Consider the following 18,842-nt stretch of genomic DNA (forward strand, 5'->3'; position numbering starts at 1 on the left):
CAATGCTCTAAAAGAAGCCACGGAAGAATCAATTCATAGGTTTCTTGAGGAACCTGAAAAAATAATATCAAATCCGAAGAAACTGAAGGACGAATTTTCAGTATTTGAGGCAAGCAATAAAAGAACAAAGAATTTAGATTTATTTGATGCCCTGAAAATGATAAAACCAAGATCAGTAGCCAGTGAGAGAGTATTTTCTATTTCAGGCAATTTTGTATCTAGAATAAGAACAAGATTAAGTAATCGTTCAGTGGACTTTTTATGTTTTTTGAAATCATATTTCCTGAAGAAAAATACTAAATGAAATAAGAATTTATAATTTATATTTTGTACGGATTTTAGTTATTTTAGTTTTTTATGGAATATATTTTATTTTGTTATATTTTTATAGTTCCATAAATATTAAATAAACTGAACAATCTTAAAATAAGTATAAATATTTTTTACTGTTTTAATTTTTTTTGTAAACATTTGAAAACCAGTTTTTTGGAAATACTGGGATTCGAAAACTGGTTTTCTCAAAAGTCGGTTTTTGTATAAACCCTACTTACGGAGGGCTCTTCCGTTTCCAGACAGTTGTGTATGCACCTGTCTTGAACACTGGGTTGTCAGAGCTGGCTCGTTCTGTGCTAATGACTGGTGCTATGTCTATTTTGTTATCCCACATTCCAGAGACAACCCACCTGACATTGCCATCACTGTCCATTACACAACCTTTCACCTGGAAACAAAAGCATGAGTTACAAATGATACAGATGGTACCTTTCAATCTAACCATTATCTTATTTAGACAGGCACTCATAAACACACCAATCACTGGCAAGTTAATATGCCAAGGTCCATAATGTGCTATTACAGTACTTGTAATTATGACTGTGGTATTAATGTGATAAGCATGTGAGAACTGAAATTAAGAACATTCTGAATTACTCAAATTCTAGGATTTTTTGTGCATCCCTTCTGCACCATTATACTAAATAATTTAATTTAATTCTAAAGGGGTTTGACAAAGGTAGATTACACTTAAAATTATTCATTGCCAGGACTTTTTCCATCATCTCTATCTAAGGGACCCAACAGAGTAGGTACTTCTCACTTGAAGACGGAGACAGAACCAGCTTCTGAAACATTGTGGGTTTTAAAGTATAGACGATGGAAAAAGTCCTGACAATGAATAATTTTAACTAAATAATTTAAATAATTATGTTGTATTTTGTAACAACTATAATGATATTGCAAACATTTGGTTCACACTAGACACCTGTTCTCTGCTTTGATGAATGTTATTCTGTATTAGTAACACAGTGGTTGGAAAGCTGAAACACTTCAAACAATAGTTTTAAAGTTAAGCCTCAAACCAATGCCTCACCTTGCGTTGCACATCTCGTGTGAAATAGCTGTAGGGGATGTATTTGAGATGGCATTTCACTCCATCTTTGTGGTTCACAATATCCATGTCTCCATGTTGGTCTACCCACAATTTACCAACAATAATGTTATGGACAGTGGTCGTAACCTTGCGCCACGTATAGTGATTGCCTGTGTAACAAGTAATTCATGTCAGTTACAAGTACCATATTTATTTGGTTCAATCACACTTACATTACATTTCAGCATTTGCAACCTTCAGCCTCAAAACTTATAAACTTCTACTACTGTAAAATACAAGTAAAAAAGTTAAAGAGTCCTTGAAACTAAGAAAGATACAATTAAGACATTGAACAGAAAAATGTCTGCTTCTTCCAGAAATCAAACCCAGTCATTTTACTTACAGAGCTATTCTGAGTTATATGTATGTCTATATTAACGTTAATGCATCAGAATTTTAATATAGAAGTAATGACAGTAATTCTGTATATGTGAACTATCCTATGCAAAGTTTAGCACACTATCCTTCATAGCCAACAAAGTAATTTTTGCAAAATAAACTCAACCTTGTCCTCACTGTTCAAGATAATTGAAAAATTTGCAGCACCATCTTGCATTACAAAGAAATATAATACTATGGCATATTAACATGTGAACTCACCAGAATTAAATTCAAGATGTGCCATACCCAGTGGAATAACTTGGAGATACTTTCCACGGAACTTGGATGCCATGGTAAATTCTTGCCAGCAGCGCCAATCTCGGCCTTCACAGTACTGTGCCAACATTGGAGGATGGTGGGAGACCTGGAAAGCAAAAGCTACATTTTTCTCAAGAAATAGTTTCATTATTATATCCACTGTGTTGACAAGTGTTTAGGCAATTTATATTTAAGGGGGAATGTGCTATTTCTGTTTCTGATCTATCCACAGTAGCACACTATTGACTTCATTTTTCAAATATTTTGGGATAAACACTAGACACACAGACCTGTTCAGATATGGCCCGCCAGCCAAGATCATCCATTCTATCACACTCATATGTTTCTCCTAATAATGGATTAAATGGTTTGCCAGTGCGGTTGCTAGTGGTGGCGTAACTAGACACAGTGAATGCAGCAACATATGCCATCTGCTCACATGAGTCACTGCAAAGAGATGCCATGTCCAAAATGTCTGCATATTCATAGTCTTCTATGAGACGTTGCAACATGGACAGAGGCTCTGAGAAATTCACCTGTAAAAATAGTCATTAACAGTCATACTGTAAATAATACTTGTAACAGATTTCACCTTGCACATTTGGTAAATATTCAAATCAAGGGCACACTTTCAAGATTTTATGTGCTTGACATACATAAATATAATATCACATTTAAACTACAACTTGTCTTGGAAACATTCAGTATTGGGGGAGGCTATAATAAAACTAGTAGTTATATTAATTTCATTTTGGTTTGAAATGGTCCAATATAATCCCCATTTCAAAGAAAGCTGAAATTAAACTTCATTAACATAAATGACTAATCAAGCAAAAGTAAAAGCATGACATAAGGAACAGTTCTAATTAAAATCTCTGAAATTAGTATTTTATGTCTACAAACTGTTATTATCTGCAGTATTTACTAACTCTGCAACAACAGATATGTGCCTACAAATCTCAGTTATTACAGAATAAAAAGCATGCCCTGTGTTAACATATCTAATGGCTGGTTGCATTATGAATTACTATGTACATACAGGCATAGGAATCTTGGACAGTTCCTTGCCAATACAATTCTTCATGATGCTCCATAAATTGAGTGGGTAGTTGGGTTTGTCAGGGACACGTGTACGGCGCAGTCTCTTTGAGTCTGATGTAGACAAAGCTGGAGATACAGAAGAGGGTTGGGAAATGGCAGAAGTCCGCTGTCGTCCATTACTCCCTTGTTGTGACAGTAAATTTGATTTTGACTGTAATAAACAAAGAATGTTAATAATATTTACTGTTTACATCATATTCAATATACAAAGTATATTAGTTGGTGATGAAAGTAATGGTGATAGAATCATTCCTAACAGCACTACAGAATATGCCAATTGCATAAGGTCTGTCTACAGAGTTTGGGTAGAGCTATAAGAAAACACATGATCTTGAATGTGCAGAAATTCAAAATGCGTTGATTCACATGAAGCATGGTGATGATACTGACAAACCAGTTCTTTGTGAGATTCCAGGGAATGAATGTCGGCTCATTACAATCCTAACTATTATACTTTGTGTACATACCATATATTACAGTGTTACTAAATTGTTAATGAAACAATCTGACAAAAGACCTTCCATAACAGATTCAAGGAAATAAATAAAATATGAAGAAACCTGAATAATGTGCAGAATAAGAAATAACATACACTTGCTCCAATCATAAGTGACAGAGTGCTGAGGTGAAGGAAACATAAATGATACAGAAAGGGAATAAAAAAATCTTAAAATAATATAATTCATTACATGCTCCAATGTGTTCATCCAGGCAATAAAAATTCAGTCTCACTTACAATGAGGTTATCACATGCTGCTGCTGGATCACTTGAACTAATAACCAGCACCTTAGTTTCTGTTGCATCATCCACTTCACTGCTTGAACCTGAAGCCTCATCATGTCCATCCTGCAAATGTAGCCTTGGATCTGAAGACTAGAAACAAACACTCAAATAATATACTAAAAACCAAAGTATATTACATATTAACACATGTTATAAGAAGAGCAGTAATTATACAGATAGAATTAAGTTTCATATTTATACAAAGGACATAAAAAATTAATTGTTTTGATGCAGCATTTCCAATGATTTCAAGATGAGAGACATGTTAAGCTTGTGACAGAAAAGGTTTCAGGCAAGACATTACAATTTAAAAATAGCACTATTTTTAACTTTTTCATATTTAAAATAATCAATAACTGTACTAACATAAATAAGAGAGCAGTATTCTCTAGCAGCTAAATTAAAGGAACATTAAATAACAACAGGAGCATGGTTTTATTATAGCTTGGGTAAGCTATATGAACTGATTTTTAAATGGGAAAATATTTTCAAACAGCAACTGGTCACTTCCTCCTCCATTTTACAGATACATTATTAAGAATCACGAATCAAGAAGCAGTATCTATGGGAGATAGGAGTTGAAGGAGACTGGATTTTATTGGCCCAGGACAGAGTCCAGTGGAGAGCTTTGGTTAATTTGGTGATGAACCTTCAGGCTTGGTAAGCCATCTAGTTAGTTATTATATCCTGTAATAGTGAAATCTAACCTACAATCCCAAGCTTACCCCAGAGGAAGTTCTCCTATGACCCAAAGGAATCTTGAGGATGAAGTTTGCTTCTGTATCTTGATTAGAGGCTTCATCTCGAGCATCATAGAACTCATTTTCATCATCTTCATCAGATGGGGATGAATGAGATACATCTGAAACAGGAAACATAATCAGTGAGACTGGTCCTGGAATTTGACTGCTTTGCATTACATCAAACCACTACTGTAATCTAGTCTGTAGTGTAGCATCCCAGTGCATTGATTATTGGGATTTTCTTGTTTGTCATTTTTCACACACTTAGTTCACTCAAGAAAATTATGGTACTGAACACTTAAAAACAAAAATTCATATTAACTTTCATTAATTTCCAAAGCAGTAAAAATGATTAGGCTCACCTTGTTTCAAAAACAGGTTTATCACTTTATTAACAACTAAAGATCTACCACATTCAGTGGTTTTGGGTTGATAAAACACAAATAAATAATTCTATGCACATTTTTTCAGTTTTAAATAAGGTCCTAGTTTGGTAACATGTCTTTAACACAATTTCTTATAGATTTCTCCAACTAATGCAGGTTATGGATAATCATTAAATGAGTGGTAAATTCACCATGACAATATACCTACACATTCAGCACCATTTGTGTGGCAATTTTTAGCTACAACACAGAATATATTAAGAGAAGACAATTTCCTTATGGCTTCCTGAATTAAGAAAATTTGAAAAGCCATGGAATCATTTAAAGAAAATGCAATGAAACTACTGTTGGTGATTCCAAAAAATTCTGGAATGTGCTTACTGATGAAACTTGTGAGGATATGCCACTGGAGCCTGCTTAGAACAGTATTACCCTCCCAGCCCTATATAGTATCTTGATTTTCACAGATTCTGTCAATACTTTTTATCAGGCCTTATGTATGCCAGGCTTCAGTGATGAAAGAGCAGCAATGGTTCACAAGTATGCAATAAATATTTTGAAATGACAAACTCACATCAATTATATTTGTGGCATGGCATATTTTCTTTATAAGTGAAAACAGCGTCTCAAACTCTTCTACACAGGCACAGCACCTTGTCTGCATTTCTATGAGAAACATTATTCAGGTTCTTCCCTTACAAGACAATGGATAATGTCCATACACATCATCCAGTCACTTGAAGATAGCAGGGTATTCAAATTCCAAAACACTGTACAAAATCAAATATATCTCACACAATAGATGCTGAAGTTAATTGCAGTGTAAGGATAATGTGTACATACAAAAGCCTATGTGTAAATATAAAAGGGAATATGCAATAGGTACTTGACTTGGCAAGGCATTCAACTGTATCTCACAGTAATTCATCACCACATGGCCTGGACATACAAACATCTCCTTCATGCATTTTGCTGTACTTGAAAAACTCACTGCTTCTATCCCTCACAGGGATTGAGTGCTCCTTGGCAGCTTGTTCCAGGCCTCCAAGCTGCCGTGCTAGCTGTTCCACCATATCTTCTAACCTCAAGCGCTGGTCTCGTTCATGCTGTAGCATCCTTTGCCACTTTCGGCCATGTGTCTGTGCCAGGTCTAGGTAATCTGAGCATGTCTGCTTGCAATAAAACAACACAGTACTTATGAGTTTAAAGGTGTACATCTAATAATTAAACCCTTTGGCTAAAGTGAAACAAAATCCATGCCTCTTGGTCAGGTGTTATTTATTCTGAACATATACACAATGTGAAGCACTTATACAGTTATAATTCTCTAACTGAAGAATAACAAATCACAATGTTTTATTTGCACAGAGATGTACAGGAATCTGAGACACAATAATACTGACAGCCTAGAAAAATATTCCACATTTTAAACAGAAGAATGGGTTATTATTTTATATGTTAAATCAGAGAATACATTTTGTGGAGAAGTGTTTTACAGCTTCTAATCACAAAGACTTGCTCCCCTGTTTTATAAATGTTTTACTGGGCTTCCTTAAATGTTTTGAGCATCCTGAAGCAATTAAATGCAAAACTTTAATAAGTGACAATGCAAATTTGCCTAGCACAACAATCTCCAAGCAAACATTTGTTACGGTCATTTTAATTCTAAATTAATATTTTCAAGTTAAATTCTAAAATATATGAGGAGCTTCCATCACTACACACGCAGAAATATGTGGGTACTGAATAAAATGTCCCTATATTTAATTAAGCACCAAACTATGAATTTGGAGATATAGCTCCATGTATTGTTAACCTCATCACTAAATGGAGTGAATTATCATATTAATGTTCCAGACACTCTGCCTCCAAGGAATGAGCCCCCAGTACCCACTGGATGGGAAGATGGGTGGGACCCAGAGCTCTTCTGCAGATGGTGATAAAGGGAAAGTTTATTCAGTGACTGGATAACGAAAGAAATTCAGATATTTGGACAAAACTTGATAACACATTAAACTTAACTTTTTTTATTTTAATAAGAACATCTGGTGACCACATCTATAAATCGTTGGCCCCTCATGGCAATTCTAATGGGCCTCAAAACCAAAACCTCTCTAACTATAATTCTCCTACAAAAAGAATAAACTTCTAATGCTGAGGACTATGGTAAACAGCAACTTACTGTGCATGACTTAACACTCACTGAAGGATGGTATAAGAATTTTACTGCAAAACGAGTTAGCTTCAAAGTGACACCCAATCCTCTTATTATTCCTTTTGAGTGGACTACATTACTGCCTGTTTTTAATGCCTATATCTTGATAAAATAAGCAGGCAAAGGGGATGTGGATTTTATGAAAGTTGCATTGAGATTAACAAGAGGTGTTTCACATTTTGACATTCTGTGGGATAACAAAGACAGAACAGCTCCAAGGAGACAATTATAATTATTTTAATATTTTTTAAAACTTCACAAGAATGTTAGCAAACACACCACTTAAAGCAGATGATTAAATTATAAACAAATCTCTGACAATATGCAAAGCATACAGAATCATTTTTGACATACATGGCTCTGTTTTTGCAAACATAAGAAACTTTCAATAATATCATGGTATAAAAGATACAATATAGTCTCATATGGCCAATTACAAATACATGTCATGGGAACAAATTTCCCTTTCAGCTGAAAATGTTAAAGATGGGTTGCATTCTACACAATTAAAAGCATTAACATACTACATTATCCCAGTAATTTGTTGCCAATACAAACTATACTTCTCACTGATTCAGCAACTGAATTTTATGGATTTTGAGCAGATACAGATCATACAGATCTTGAGGTACCTAAGTAAATTTGCTATTTTGTGCAAACAACTGTTGAAGTTCCACCGGTGTTCTACAAATCAAAGACTATGAAATCTGTATAAGAGTATTTCCTTTCATGAAACCCTGTAATTCCTTATAAGAGAAAACATCAGGAACATCCAAGGCTTAGACCTATGAAACTGTAAACCCAACTGTCTATCTACATAAAATTTAAGAAATGACTGGTTCAAAAATTGTCTTTCTACCATTGAGATCCTACTGACAGAATTGTAAAATAAAACATAAATAAATACAGAATGTCTGGGACAAAATACACATCTTCCACTACAAGTAACGTAGATTTAATTTCAAGTACGCACCTACTATAAAACTCCAAATATGATTAGCAAGGTAAAGAACAAAATATATAGCCTACATGTGTCCAACTTTCATAATTCTATGGTTGAAGAATGGCCAAGGGAGAATGGGATATGATGTCCTTGGGAACATTATAGTTCAACAATGTGGTCTTAAAACATTCATGCAGTGATTCCACAGTGCAGTTTCTTCCTTAAGCAGATTACATTTTCCTGATGAAACTCCCTGTTATGAATCCCAAAGGTTCAATGGTCATTAATTACAAATGTCCACCACTGGATATAATTTTGAGCCAATATAATCAAGTTCATAGCTTTCCATTTAAGCCTACATAAAAAGTTGACAGTGGAACCACGGTTCCGGAGAATCTGACGTCTCTGTAATGTAATAAGTCTTACATAAGATAAGTACTTGTGATATTCTAAAACATTTTTATTATTATTATATTATTTAGTGTTCTGTCTGACAACAGGTCCATATGAACAGGATCCTTCCATCCTTTTCTCAGACTGGGACCTGTTCATATACGTTCTTGGCAGATGATCCAGAAGTGGTTTGCCATTGCCTTCTTCTGTGTGTGAATGGGGTAATTGTTGGGATGCCACGGAGAAACCGGGGAAGCCCCCGGAGGAAAACTCCGTGTTGCCTAGACCACAGCCTTGCCCAACACAAGTTATAAATTCGGGCACCACTGGGAATCGAACCCAAGACCCCAGGATTGTTGACGGCAGTAATGTAACACAAAAATGCCGAGTAAATGGATGACGTTTCTTAGGGAATATAACTATGCACACAAGCTGACCATTGTTGTCGGTCAATATTTACACATTGTTGATATGGATCTTACACGTTTTCCTTTCACTTTTTTGCCAAATAACCCTTCCATATAGACGTATTTACGTCAAAAAATGTGTTCTCTTCCCATTAGGTTTTCCAACCAAAAGTAGAATTTTTTAGCTCTATACATGCTACATAATGTGCATAGTCCACCCCACCTTCCTCGAGTTGTTATTGTTGTTGTTGATGATGATGACAACAACACTAAGTGAAAGTGTCACACAAAAAATAAAACTGAGGTTCACCAATGAGCAATCCATGCAAAAGTGTTACATGAGATGCCTGTCATAACATGTGTCACATATTTCCATACAAAACCTGCAAAAATGGCAAGTCTCTAAATTGTGTCATTCTTGAGTTCTAGAACTGTTAACATTTACCTCCCTCATATACAGTAATACCATGCACATGCAGGAAACAAGCACTGTCATCTAATCTCTTACATATATGCAACTATGACTTGCCACAATACTTTGTGCCCCCATTCGCTCTAAATTTTAATCTTCCTCATTATCTCTGTTGTATTGCAACAACCCTTATGTCATCCATACTTTATTTTCAGGTCCCCTTACAGCTTAGCATATTTTTATCACTTAACAGCATACAGATATGGTGCAATAATTGCAAAGTTTTATCCTCAACCTCGATGTCAGGCCAGTTTAGTGTTGCATGTATATTTCAATTTCACCACATATCTGGTAATGAACTCTGAAATTAAACAGTCTTTAAACCTAATGGTACATTTAAACACACACACACACATGCATGCACAACAAAACATTTGTGGTATAACTTACACTAACTAATGTCAAAATGAGAATATTTTTAGTTTGTTTTCATTCAGTGGAAATCATTCACCTTGAATGCAAAGATATAAACTGAACATAAAATACACAAAAATCTATACCAGTGATTCCCAAGCTTTTCCACACCTGGGCCCCCATTCACACTTTCTAATTGACTTCTGAGCCACAGAGTTGTATGTTAGGACAATTTATTGAAATGCTGCAGCAATTTATTAGAAATCAAAATAAATGCTCCCTAAGATGAAAACCAAACATTGACAAGAACTATTATAAGGTTGAGTAATTAGATAAATGCTGCTTTTAGTTGTTGTTTCATACTGAATTCTCATTAACTATTTATTAGGTATGAATGTTAGCAGCAGGTAAGAGATGATAACACAGACAATGAAAACAAGTCTTGAAAAAACTTGTCTATCTGCAACAAAATGTACGCCAACTAACAATACATTCAACCACATATCCTTAAATATGAGTCACAATTTTTACATTGATGATGTCTGCTTTCACAGCTGTTACCATTTTACAATATTTATTCAAATTCCTGATGGAATTTCATTCTTAATCTCCAAACGGTATTTTAAAGCATGGTTTGGGTTTGATGTCATATTTCTTACAATGTTGTATATTGTGGGGCAGGAAAATATGCAGTACTTAATGAATTAATACAAAACATACGAATTTATGTTTAAAATCAAACAAATTATTGAATTCAATACCCTTTCAGTTTTCAAGTTTTAAACCAAAATATATAATAAGATGTTTGACATGCAAATCATGTCAAATTAATTTTAAAAACAGGTTTCTTAATTTCTGCTATAACAATTATTTCCAAGATTCTTAATCACTTTAAGTAAGGGAACGATGACCAGATTTTTCATACCACTGCATTTCATAAAAGCATTCATTTAACGCATTAACAGATGTGGCCAAATCTAAAAATTCAAGAATCACAGCAGTTACTGATGCCTCAATATGTTGATGAATCCAAACACCAGGAAATGTTTAGATAAGATGTCTAGAAGTCACATTTATATGACAAGGCATTCTTCAGTTAATCTAAATCCTTTTCCTCTATACCTTGATTAAATTCTGCACCTAAATGTTTATTACATGTCCAATTATGTAAAGATATTTAATGTAGTATAAAATATGTGTAAAACATTAAAATAAAATGTAAAAACAGCGCATTTATTTGTGAATGTGGCACACCATATCTTTGCTTGAGAACTGCTTGTTTACAAGAACTCAATCAACTACTCACATTCATCATAGCATTTGAGGTTATCCTGAATAGTGTAGCCCTTTCATTGACAGACTTCAGTTTCGTGGGAATGTCCTGTGCAGTATCCAGTGACTCCAGTTCTGAGAGAGAGCGCTGCAGGGCAGCACCATGTTTAGCAATAAGGTCACTGCATGTTTGCAGATCCTCCAACCTAGATACCAGTGATTTGATCACATTTTGGACCTCGTTCTTTTGTGATGCCATTGACTCGTCATATTCCTCCTCCTCTTCTTCTGCAGCAAAATACACGATGGTCATCACTGGTCTATCACAATGCTTGCAAATTTCAGGGCTTGAAAGATACCAGTATTCTCCATTGACAAATCAAGACCATCATATCATATCTGAGATTCTCACAGCAGTAAATGTGTCAGTACTGGTCTTTGTGGTTGTAACACCACATAGCATTGTAGGCAGATACAAATATTTCTGAAGATGAAGGTATTATATTCCTCTGAAACATATCTACTCACAGGACCACAAGGTGTTACAACCCAAAAGACCAACACTGACAAACAATCCTACGCTAAACATGAAGGATAAAGTTGTGTTAGTTAACATTCTACACTTAAAGATGATATATTTCTGAAGTATGGATATTTGACAAAGTTCTTAGATCGCCAGTTACAAACGATTTATTTGTCAAAAGTCATTCAGGCTTATACATTCAGTGATTGCAATTACATTAAATCAGATACAGTTAAAAGAAAAAACAGAAAGCTCATACATTCATGTGTGTATAGGATAGCTCACATGTACATAGTTCAGTCTGCATAACACCAGTAACAAAAGAAATTCTTCTGCTTATTTAAAATATCATGGGAAGCGCAAACAAATAACCATTATGATACTTTTATCTTCTTAAATACATTTATAAACCCAATTATACCCTAGTACCAATATTGCAAATTATAACTGTGATTCTTACATGTTATTTAAGAAAACATGTTTCAATAATGACGGCTAAAGCATTACTTGCAGAATCTTATACACATTAAAGACAACTTTTTATTAGGATTGAGTAAAAATAATTTGTACAACCTCAAATTAAACTTCATTTCCATAAATGACTTGATAAAAAACTCAACCAACAAGACACTGCTTCCCTGAATTAACCTCAAAATTATAATACACTATTCCTAAGTATTTTTGCCTCTAATTGTATACCTCCACCCTGATCTGTCAATCGTGCACTGAAAACATCCTGATATAAGGATAAGCCTGACAACCACACAAATGAGGCCATTATATGCACATGACCTGGCAACATGAAATTTAAAAATGTTATTTCCAATAGCTGAAGTCACTCATGCTGGACCACGTATATCTTTATGAATGCATGAGAGCACTTTTTTTAAGCACAGAAGATTTAGTAGACAAAGCATAGTGTTTACAAGCTTCACACCCTTCAAATATATTTATATCAGCTTCAACTTTACAACCCACCAAAACCTGTTAAACATGCCAACAACATAGATGTGTTATGTCACTCACCTGATTCCACGGGACGAGTAGCTTTAGTCTTTGCCAGTTCCAGGGCTGTGATCCATCTCTGTCGTTCAACTTCATTAGCAGCCTTCATATGAAATGTTTGAGTGCCACCATTTGAGATGACAAATGTACATGAATCTTCTGTATTGATAAGTGCTCCATGCAGACTTATGGTGCCACGACATGTATGTGCCATCTCTGCCTGGTTTCTAATGGAAAGCAAGTGTTACAATTTATTAGCAGTCACCATAACAGCTACATTATAAGCTGACCAGTGGATAACAAATAATACATAATCTATTTACACTTCTTCAGTAATACCAATTTAACTACTTTTATGCAGAAGAGTCCTTGAGGAACTAATAGTCACTCAGGTGGGCACAAAATTCACCACCTTTCATGAAACTTGAAGGTCCATTACCATTTTCTCAAGAGTCTGAAACTAGATCCTATCCTGAGTGAGATGAATATAGCCTACATCCTTACATCCAATTACTTTTAAATCCAATTAATGTTACTGACACCTGAAGGAAGCTATCTAACAGAAACACCCAGCAATGCCCACCCCCAATAAGCCAGTGCCACAATGTAACTCCTGGAGTAATTTCACTAGAATCTTTCCCATCCATCATACATATGAGACCTTGCACTCTGTGATTTCCAGATTTTCAGACCACTGAATGAAAACATTTTTCATGTGACAAAAAAGTGAAAGTCTAGGTGCACCACTGGGTGCAAACACTGAGCCCTGATTTATTTTCTATGGAAACTGAACAAGTGACATATTGCTGTGATAAATGTTTCAGTTGCTCTAACAATCATGTAAAAAAATAGACAGTTTGTTAACAGTTGCAAACCAGTGTTAAGCAATAAATGAGTACAACACACCCTTGGATATCACTTTTGGAACACCCCTCCTAAATAGACTTCTTTGTAAATCCTTTTTTTCACTTGATAAAGTGCTTAATATGAATCAAGGAGACAGTTTTATTGTTGCTCTCAGCAGTCCTTCATTGAAATTCCACAACAACAGTACCTTCAAACAGGCCATATCACTTCCTCCCCAGTCCTTTCTATAGTGTGGTTTTTTTGGTGGCTGCACCTGAGCAAGGCATTTCCACTATAAATGGTCACTGCATTGGTTGCTGCCTTTCCTACTTGATCAGCTGCGACAGCAGTGGATGTTACCCTGAAGAGTCAGCAGTGGTGAAAAGAGAAAGTGTAAATATTCACATGTGACTAAGTATCGGGCAAGATTTATTTATAAAGGACATGGGTAAGTTCATACTAGAGCATGGAGTGGTTTTACATTAATCTAATGTGAAGTGTAACACTGCTGGGAAGTCAGAGGAAGACTTCCTGGAGTTTTCCGACAGAAACGCTACTCAGAATCGTAACAATAATATAAGAACTGCTGTGCTAATTGACAGGCAATCTGAAAGTCATTGTTGACTATTATTTATTTAGTGTTCTGTCTGACGACAGGTCCATATGAACAGGATCCTTCCATCCTTTTCTCGGACTGGGACCTGTTCATATACGTTCTTGGCAGATGATCCAGAAGTGGTTTGCCATTGCCTTCTTCTGTGTGTGAATGGAGTAGCTGACTATTAAAGGAAAAAGTAAGGTGATATTGAAGCTTGGCTTCAACATTTACCTTACAAGCCTCTTATGTGCCTTGCACAAGAAATTGGAGTATCAAAGGGGACCACAAGAACTGCTATAAAATTATTAAAACTATAAACCACAGTTGTTCAGTCTCTGTATCTATGTGAATTAACTGCTGGGCATAATATCTGTACTTTCAGCCAGTGAGTATATTTAAAAACTAAAGCCTAGTAAATAACTCAGAGAAATCATTCAACCTGAAGTTTCCCACACAACCAGGGAATACCTACACAGCATGAGTCAAAATCTGTTTAGAAGGTATGGGGAATGGATCTGAGCCAATGGGAACTTGTTCAGCACCCCTGTAACATAAATAGATGAATAAACTTCGCTCTATTATGTTACTGCAATCTCACAATCGCTGCAGCTGACCAACTAGGCAGCAACCAACGCAGTGTCTGGGCACAGCAGAAAGGCCGTGCCCCTGTACAGTTGCCAAAAAATCTCCCTGTAGTTCATCTATAGATAACAAATCACATTGATAAATAATTATTATAATACTGTCAGATTGATGGGCAAAACTACAAAATGAACACCCATTTAGAAGCCAATATTCATTGTTACATGCAAGTTACTTGAAATTACTATGCAATTCAGTGGGGTCTGGGAAAGAACAACTGTGCCAGCAGCTCAAGCACCAAATATTTGGCACTGACCAAGCCATATTCTTGCCAAAATGAAGTACAATTTGTACTTCATTATAAACTAATAGAAGAGTATAACACAAACAGAAAACCAAAGGTCTCTTATTAAAGGTCACTATAATCAGGATTAAATTACTTGATGACATTGACAGAGATAAGTGCAAAGAGAACAAGGGAATGGATTACAGCAAACCAACCATGGCACAGATGCACATCTAGTTTTAAATTATTCTGGTTGAAACTTGGGTCCATTTGATCTTATGTTCAACGGGTGACCAATATACGAAGGAGCAAATTAAACAAAACCAAGTTTTATAGAATTAAAAAAGTTAATACTGCTGTATTTTGGTACATATAATATACATATAACAAAACATCTTATGCACAGAACAGACATTGCCAAATGTTAATACTATCATGAACACTGAAACACAATACCAAAAACTAAATGTACCTTGCAAAGAGCATTACAAACAGTAAGCAGATATTACATACATCCTATTATGAATTATAGAACTTCAACTACATTCCTCTCTCCTGCATATTGGGCATATACTTTCTGACTCTTTATCTTCAGTGGTCCTCAAAAGAATAATAAGCAGACAAAAGACTAATACACTCATACAATCATGGTTGCAACCAAAGAGGTGCTGAACTCTCAAAATGTAAATGGAATAGAAAATGTTATTCTATTCATAGCAAAATTTACATTTGCCTTTAGCAAATATCCCAAACAGATGAGGTCTTCATATTAGCTTGTATGTAGCAATGCAAAATCAAGCAAGACAAGGAAAGATTTTGTATAAGGAATTTTATATGACAGTGTTCATTACATATGGAGAAAAATTACTAAAATGTAGTAACCCCAAGCAATTAAAGATGCAGCCAACTACAGTGCAAGAATGTATGTATGTATGTCTGTGTGTGAGCATGCACATGTGTGTGCACACACCCTATCTAGTTGGTATTACAGTGGACTCCCACTTAACCAGCATAAAAAAAGACTAAGTGGTAGTGCAGTTAATCAAAAGGCTGATTAATCCATAGTTAGATTCTTCTCTTTAAGAAATAATAAATAAAACTAATAAAAATGCAGCAGAGTGAAAAGTCATCACAAGCACTTACTAAGCATAACAATGATTAATCAATTATCATCAATAGCACTAGAACTCTCTTAGAGTCTTGGTTTCCTTTAAAAGCCTCTGCCATTCTTTATCCAGAGCTCTTGCCTACCACTTCTAATTCATATCTTCCTGGTGTCACTACTGACTTCATTGAACCACCTTGCACTTGGTTTTCCAATGTGTCTTTTCTCCCCCGGCTTTGTACATATGAGTCGCCTGGGCATCTGATCATCTCCCATACGTTGTAAGTGATCAGTCCAGTGGAGTCTTGCGGCTGCTGTCAGCTTCAGTTCTTTTGATTCATCAATTATAGACACACTAATCATCACTGTTTCACTTCACACTTGTTTTTAGAAAACAAGAGTGTATATTAAAAAATGCAAACACTATCAACAAATGATCGACAAAACACATATTATGGTGGCTATCTGACGCAGTACTGCCTCAAACTATTTCATCAGGTTGCGAATTTGGGTAATCCTAGAAAAAATATGGTTATGGCAGAGAGACTGCTGGTTACATTCTGCTGCAACTGAAACTTGGTACCTCACGATTAGTTTGGTAGAAAAATTATGTGCAGAGAAGAGGATCTGAGCAGTCCATGCAAAGAATATCCAATAATTCTCAGGGTTTATTCTACAGGATTCTCATATAACAGTACTGTGACAATGACACTCTAAAAATGAAATTAACAAACCTGTTCCATCTCTTTATGGGCTTAACATTTCAAGAATGTCATTACTATGCATACTAAGTATATAGTTTTCACTCATCCTGCAGGTCTGTGGAATAAACATGCAAATCTAATAAAGCTGCCTCTAGTAGCAGTTGGTGGGTGAGCATAGGGTTGTGAGGGAAGCCAAAAATGTCTATTTGAACGACTGGAAATGGCGGGGGATCGAGCAGAGTTAGTTCTTTCAGTAATAAATGTTAGCTCAAGTTCATGCTGCCACTATACTTACTCGGTCCGACCAGCCCGCCGACGTCGGCGGATAGACAGTTTGGACCCCCCTGAATTTTCGGCCCTAGAATAAACCCTGATTTGTACGGAGCATGAAATATGAAAACGAAGTGTCAACCCTATCAACACAATAACTACACTATAGGTGGATAATTACGATTAAAATTTCCCCAAAGCCTAATCTGACACCATGCAACCCAGACACAAGAAGTACAAGGCCTAATTCATCTGTCAAAATTTGTCCTTCATTTACCTTCAATGATGAGTAAGCTATCGACGCAAGTGCATAGCCTTGATATCATACAATGAAATAAATTTGTTATTCATATCACTGTTATGATAATGCCAAATGCTTGTAATGTAAGTAACAGCTTACAAACACATATTTCTACTGTGATGCGGTAATACTTTACTCACCTGTAATAAGACAAGAGACCGTTGGACAGAACAAACCATCGTCGTTGGTAACCTTTTAAATAGTTTGTCCATTTAAACAACCAGCCTTTCATTTCGGCTTCATTAGCAGAAACTTTTCCTTCCGTCATTTCGACAGTTACTTGTAAAACCTACAGAAATGTAACACTCATCCACGTACCACTAACCACCATTTTAAAGATGGCAGCTGCTACTGCTGTTTCTACATAATCATAACACATGATATATGCATCGAGAGAAGTAAAATAGTTACATACTACCAAATCAACGGTTATAACATTTTATTTTCTTCAATAAATAGTAGCTACGATTTATAGTTATTGATGCTAAATAAAGAATTTAAACTATTATGTCATAGCAGGCAATGCGGATGAATATATTGAACGCGTACATAATAAATAGTGCCGTAAGTCTGCAAAATTTGAAAGCAACATATTTCTGTTTTTATTTTAAATTAAGTCATTTGACAGAACCAGGATAGCGGTCAGTACGAAGGTCAATATACCAAGTAGATATAGACTGGGCGACCAGAGTTCGAATCCTAGTAAGACAAGAATGTCTCTTGAGCGCCACATCCTTATGAGTCTTGGGGACTATCCAACCTTTTATCTGGAGGATACTGGTTAGGAAAACTGACTGAGACATGAAGTTGACCACATGCTGTGTCAAAACAGCTCATTCAGTGGCTTGAGATGCTTTGGTTTATGGGGTTCTTCATTACAAACCTCTCTCTGAAGTTGTGCCTCTGTAGCTAGCACATGAATCCCTTAACTTCTGTTATCACACTGCTTGGGTTTATGGAAGCATCCACATTTACACACACACATGAGACTGCAGAAACCTGTGCTTGAGTAGTCTGGATGCACCTTCACACTGAAGTTAAAAATGCATGAAACTAGTATACCTCCTAATTTCATTAACTAGTGTAGTTCTTTTGTCAAGCAATTAATTCAACAAAATGCTTATAAGAATTTTTTTTTCACCGTCCATGGTCAAGCTTGACCGTAGTGATCCCTTTCGGGGTTTTCTTGTGAAAGTACCATGGTGATTTCGCCTTGCCTTCCGTGGCCAGTCTTTACCCACCAGACTGGAAGAGGAGATGCAGACAAACATCCATGCCTTGAGTGGGACTTGAACCTATAATCGCAGCAGCCAAGCGCATGAGGACCATGCCTCAGATCGCGTGGCCACTGCGCCAGCTTATAAGAAATACATCTGCTCAAATACCTATTTTATATAGTAGCATCATCTTAAATAGGACCTGGTTACATGTCACATTTCATGCACCATTGTCACCACAATCAGAATGGCTCTGTATTCTCCTCA

General features: G+C 35.7%; 1 protein-coding gene across 3 annotated transcripts in view; it reads right to left on the reverse strand.

Moving 5' to 3' along the window:
* The window catches only part of Osbp (oxysterol binding protein), a 26,834-nt gene extending 9,092 nt beyond the window's left edge, over positions 1-17,742 (reverse strand). Inside the window, exons 1-12 of one of the 3 annotated variants that reach the window (XM_022085127.2) lie at positions 17,499-17,742; positions 17,083-17,145; positions 12,688-12,893; positions 11,173-11,426; positions 6,074-6,251; positions 4,679-4,815; positions 3,906-4,043; positions 3,108-3,320; positions 2,359-2,604; positions 2,030-2,174; positions 1,370-1,539; positions 552-721 (exon numbers count right to left, since the gene is read on the reverse strand). In XM_022085127.2, the coding sequence (XP_021940819.1) occupies positions 552-721; positions 1,370-1,539; positions 2,030-2,174; positions 2,359-2,604; positions 3,108-3,320; positions 3,906-4,043; positions 4,679-4,815; positions 6,074-6,251; positions 11,173-11,426; positions 12,688-12,893; positions 17,083-17,145; positions 17,499-17,626 (2,048 nt within the window). In that variant the 5' untranslated portion in view covers positions 17,627-17,742. Of the gene's footprint in view, positions 1-551; positions 722-1,369; positions 1,540-2,029; positions 2,175-2,358; positions 2,605-3,107; positions 3,321-3,905; positions 4,044-4,678; positions 4,816-6,073; positions 6,252-11,172; positions 11,427-12,687; positions 12,894-13,720; positions 13,861-17,082; positions 17,146-17,498 lie in introns of those variants that run through there. The other 2 variants (XM_022085128.2, XM_087356553.1) reach the window with 2 other exon arrangements.
* Positions 17,743-18,842: the final 1,100 nt, after the last annotated feature.

This window comes from Zootermopsis nevadensis, unplaced genomic scaffold (assembly GCF_977971745.1).
Source record: "Zootermopsis nevadensis isolate Lab colony 2312 unplaced genomic scaffold, Znev_1.0 Znev_ptg000027l, whole genome shotgun sequence".
Lineage (NCBI taxonomy): Eukaryota > Metazoa > Arthropoda > Insecta > Blattodea > Termopsidae > Zootermopsis > Zootermopsis nevadensis.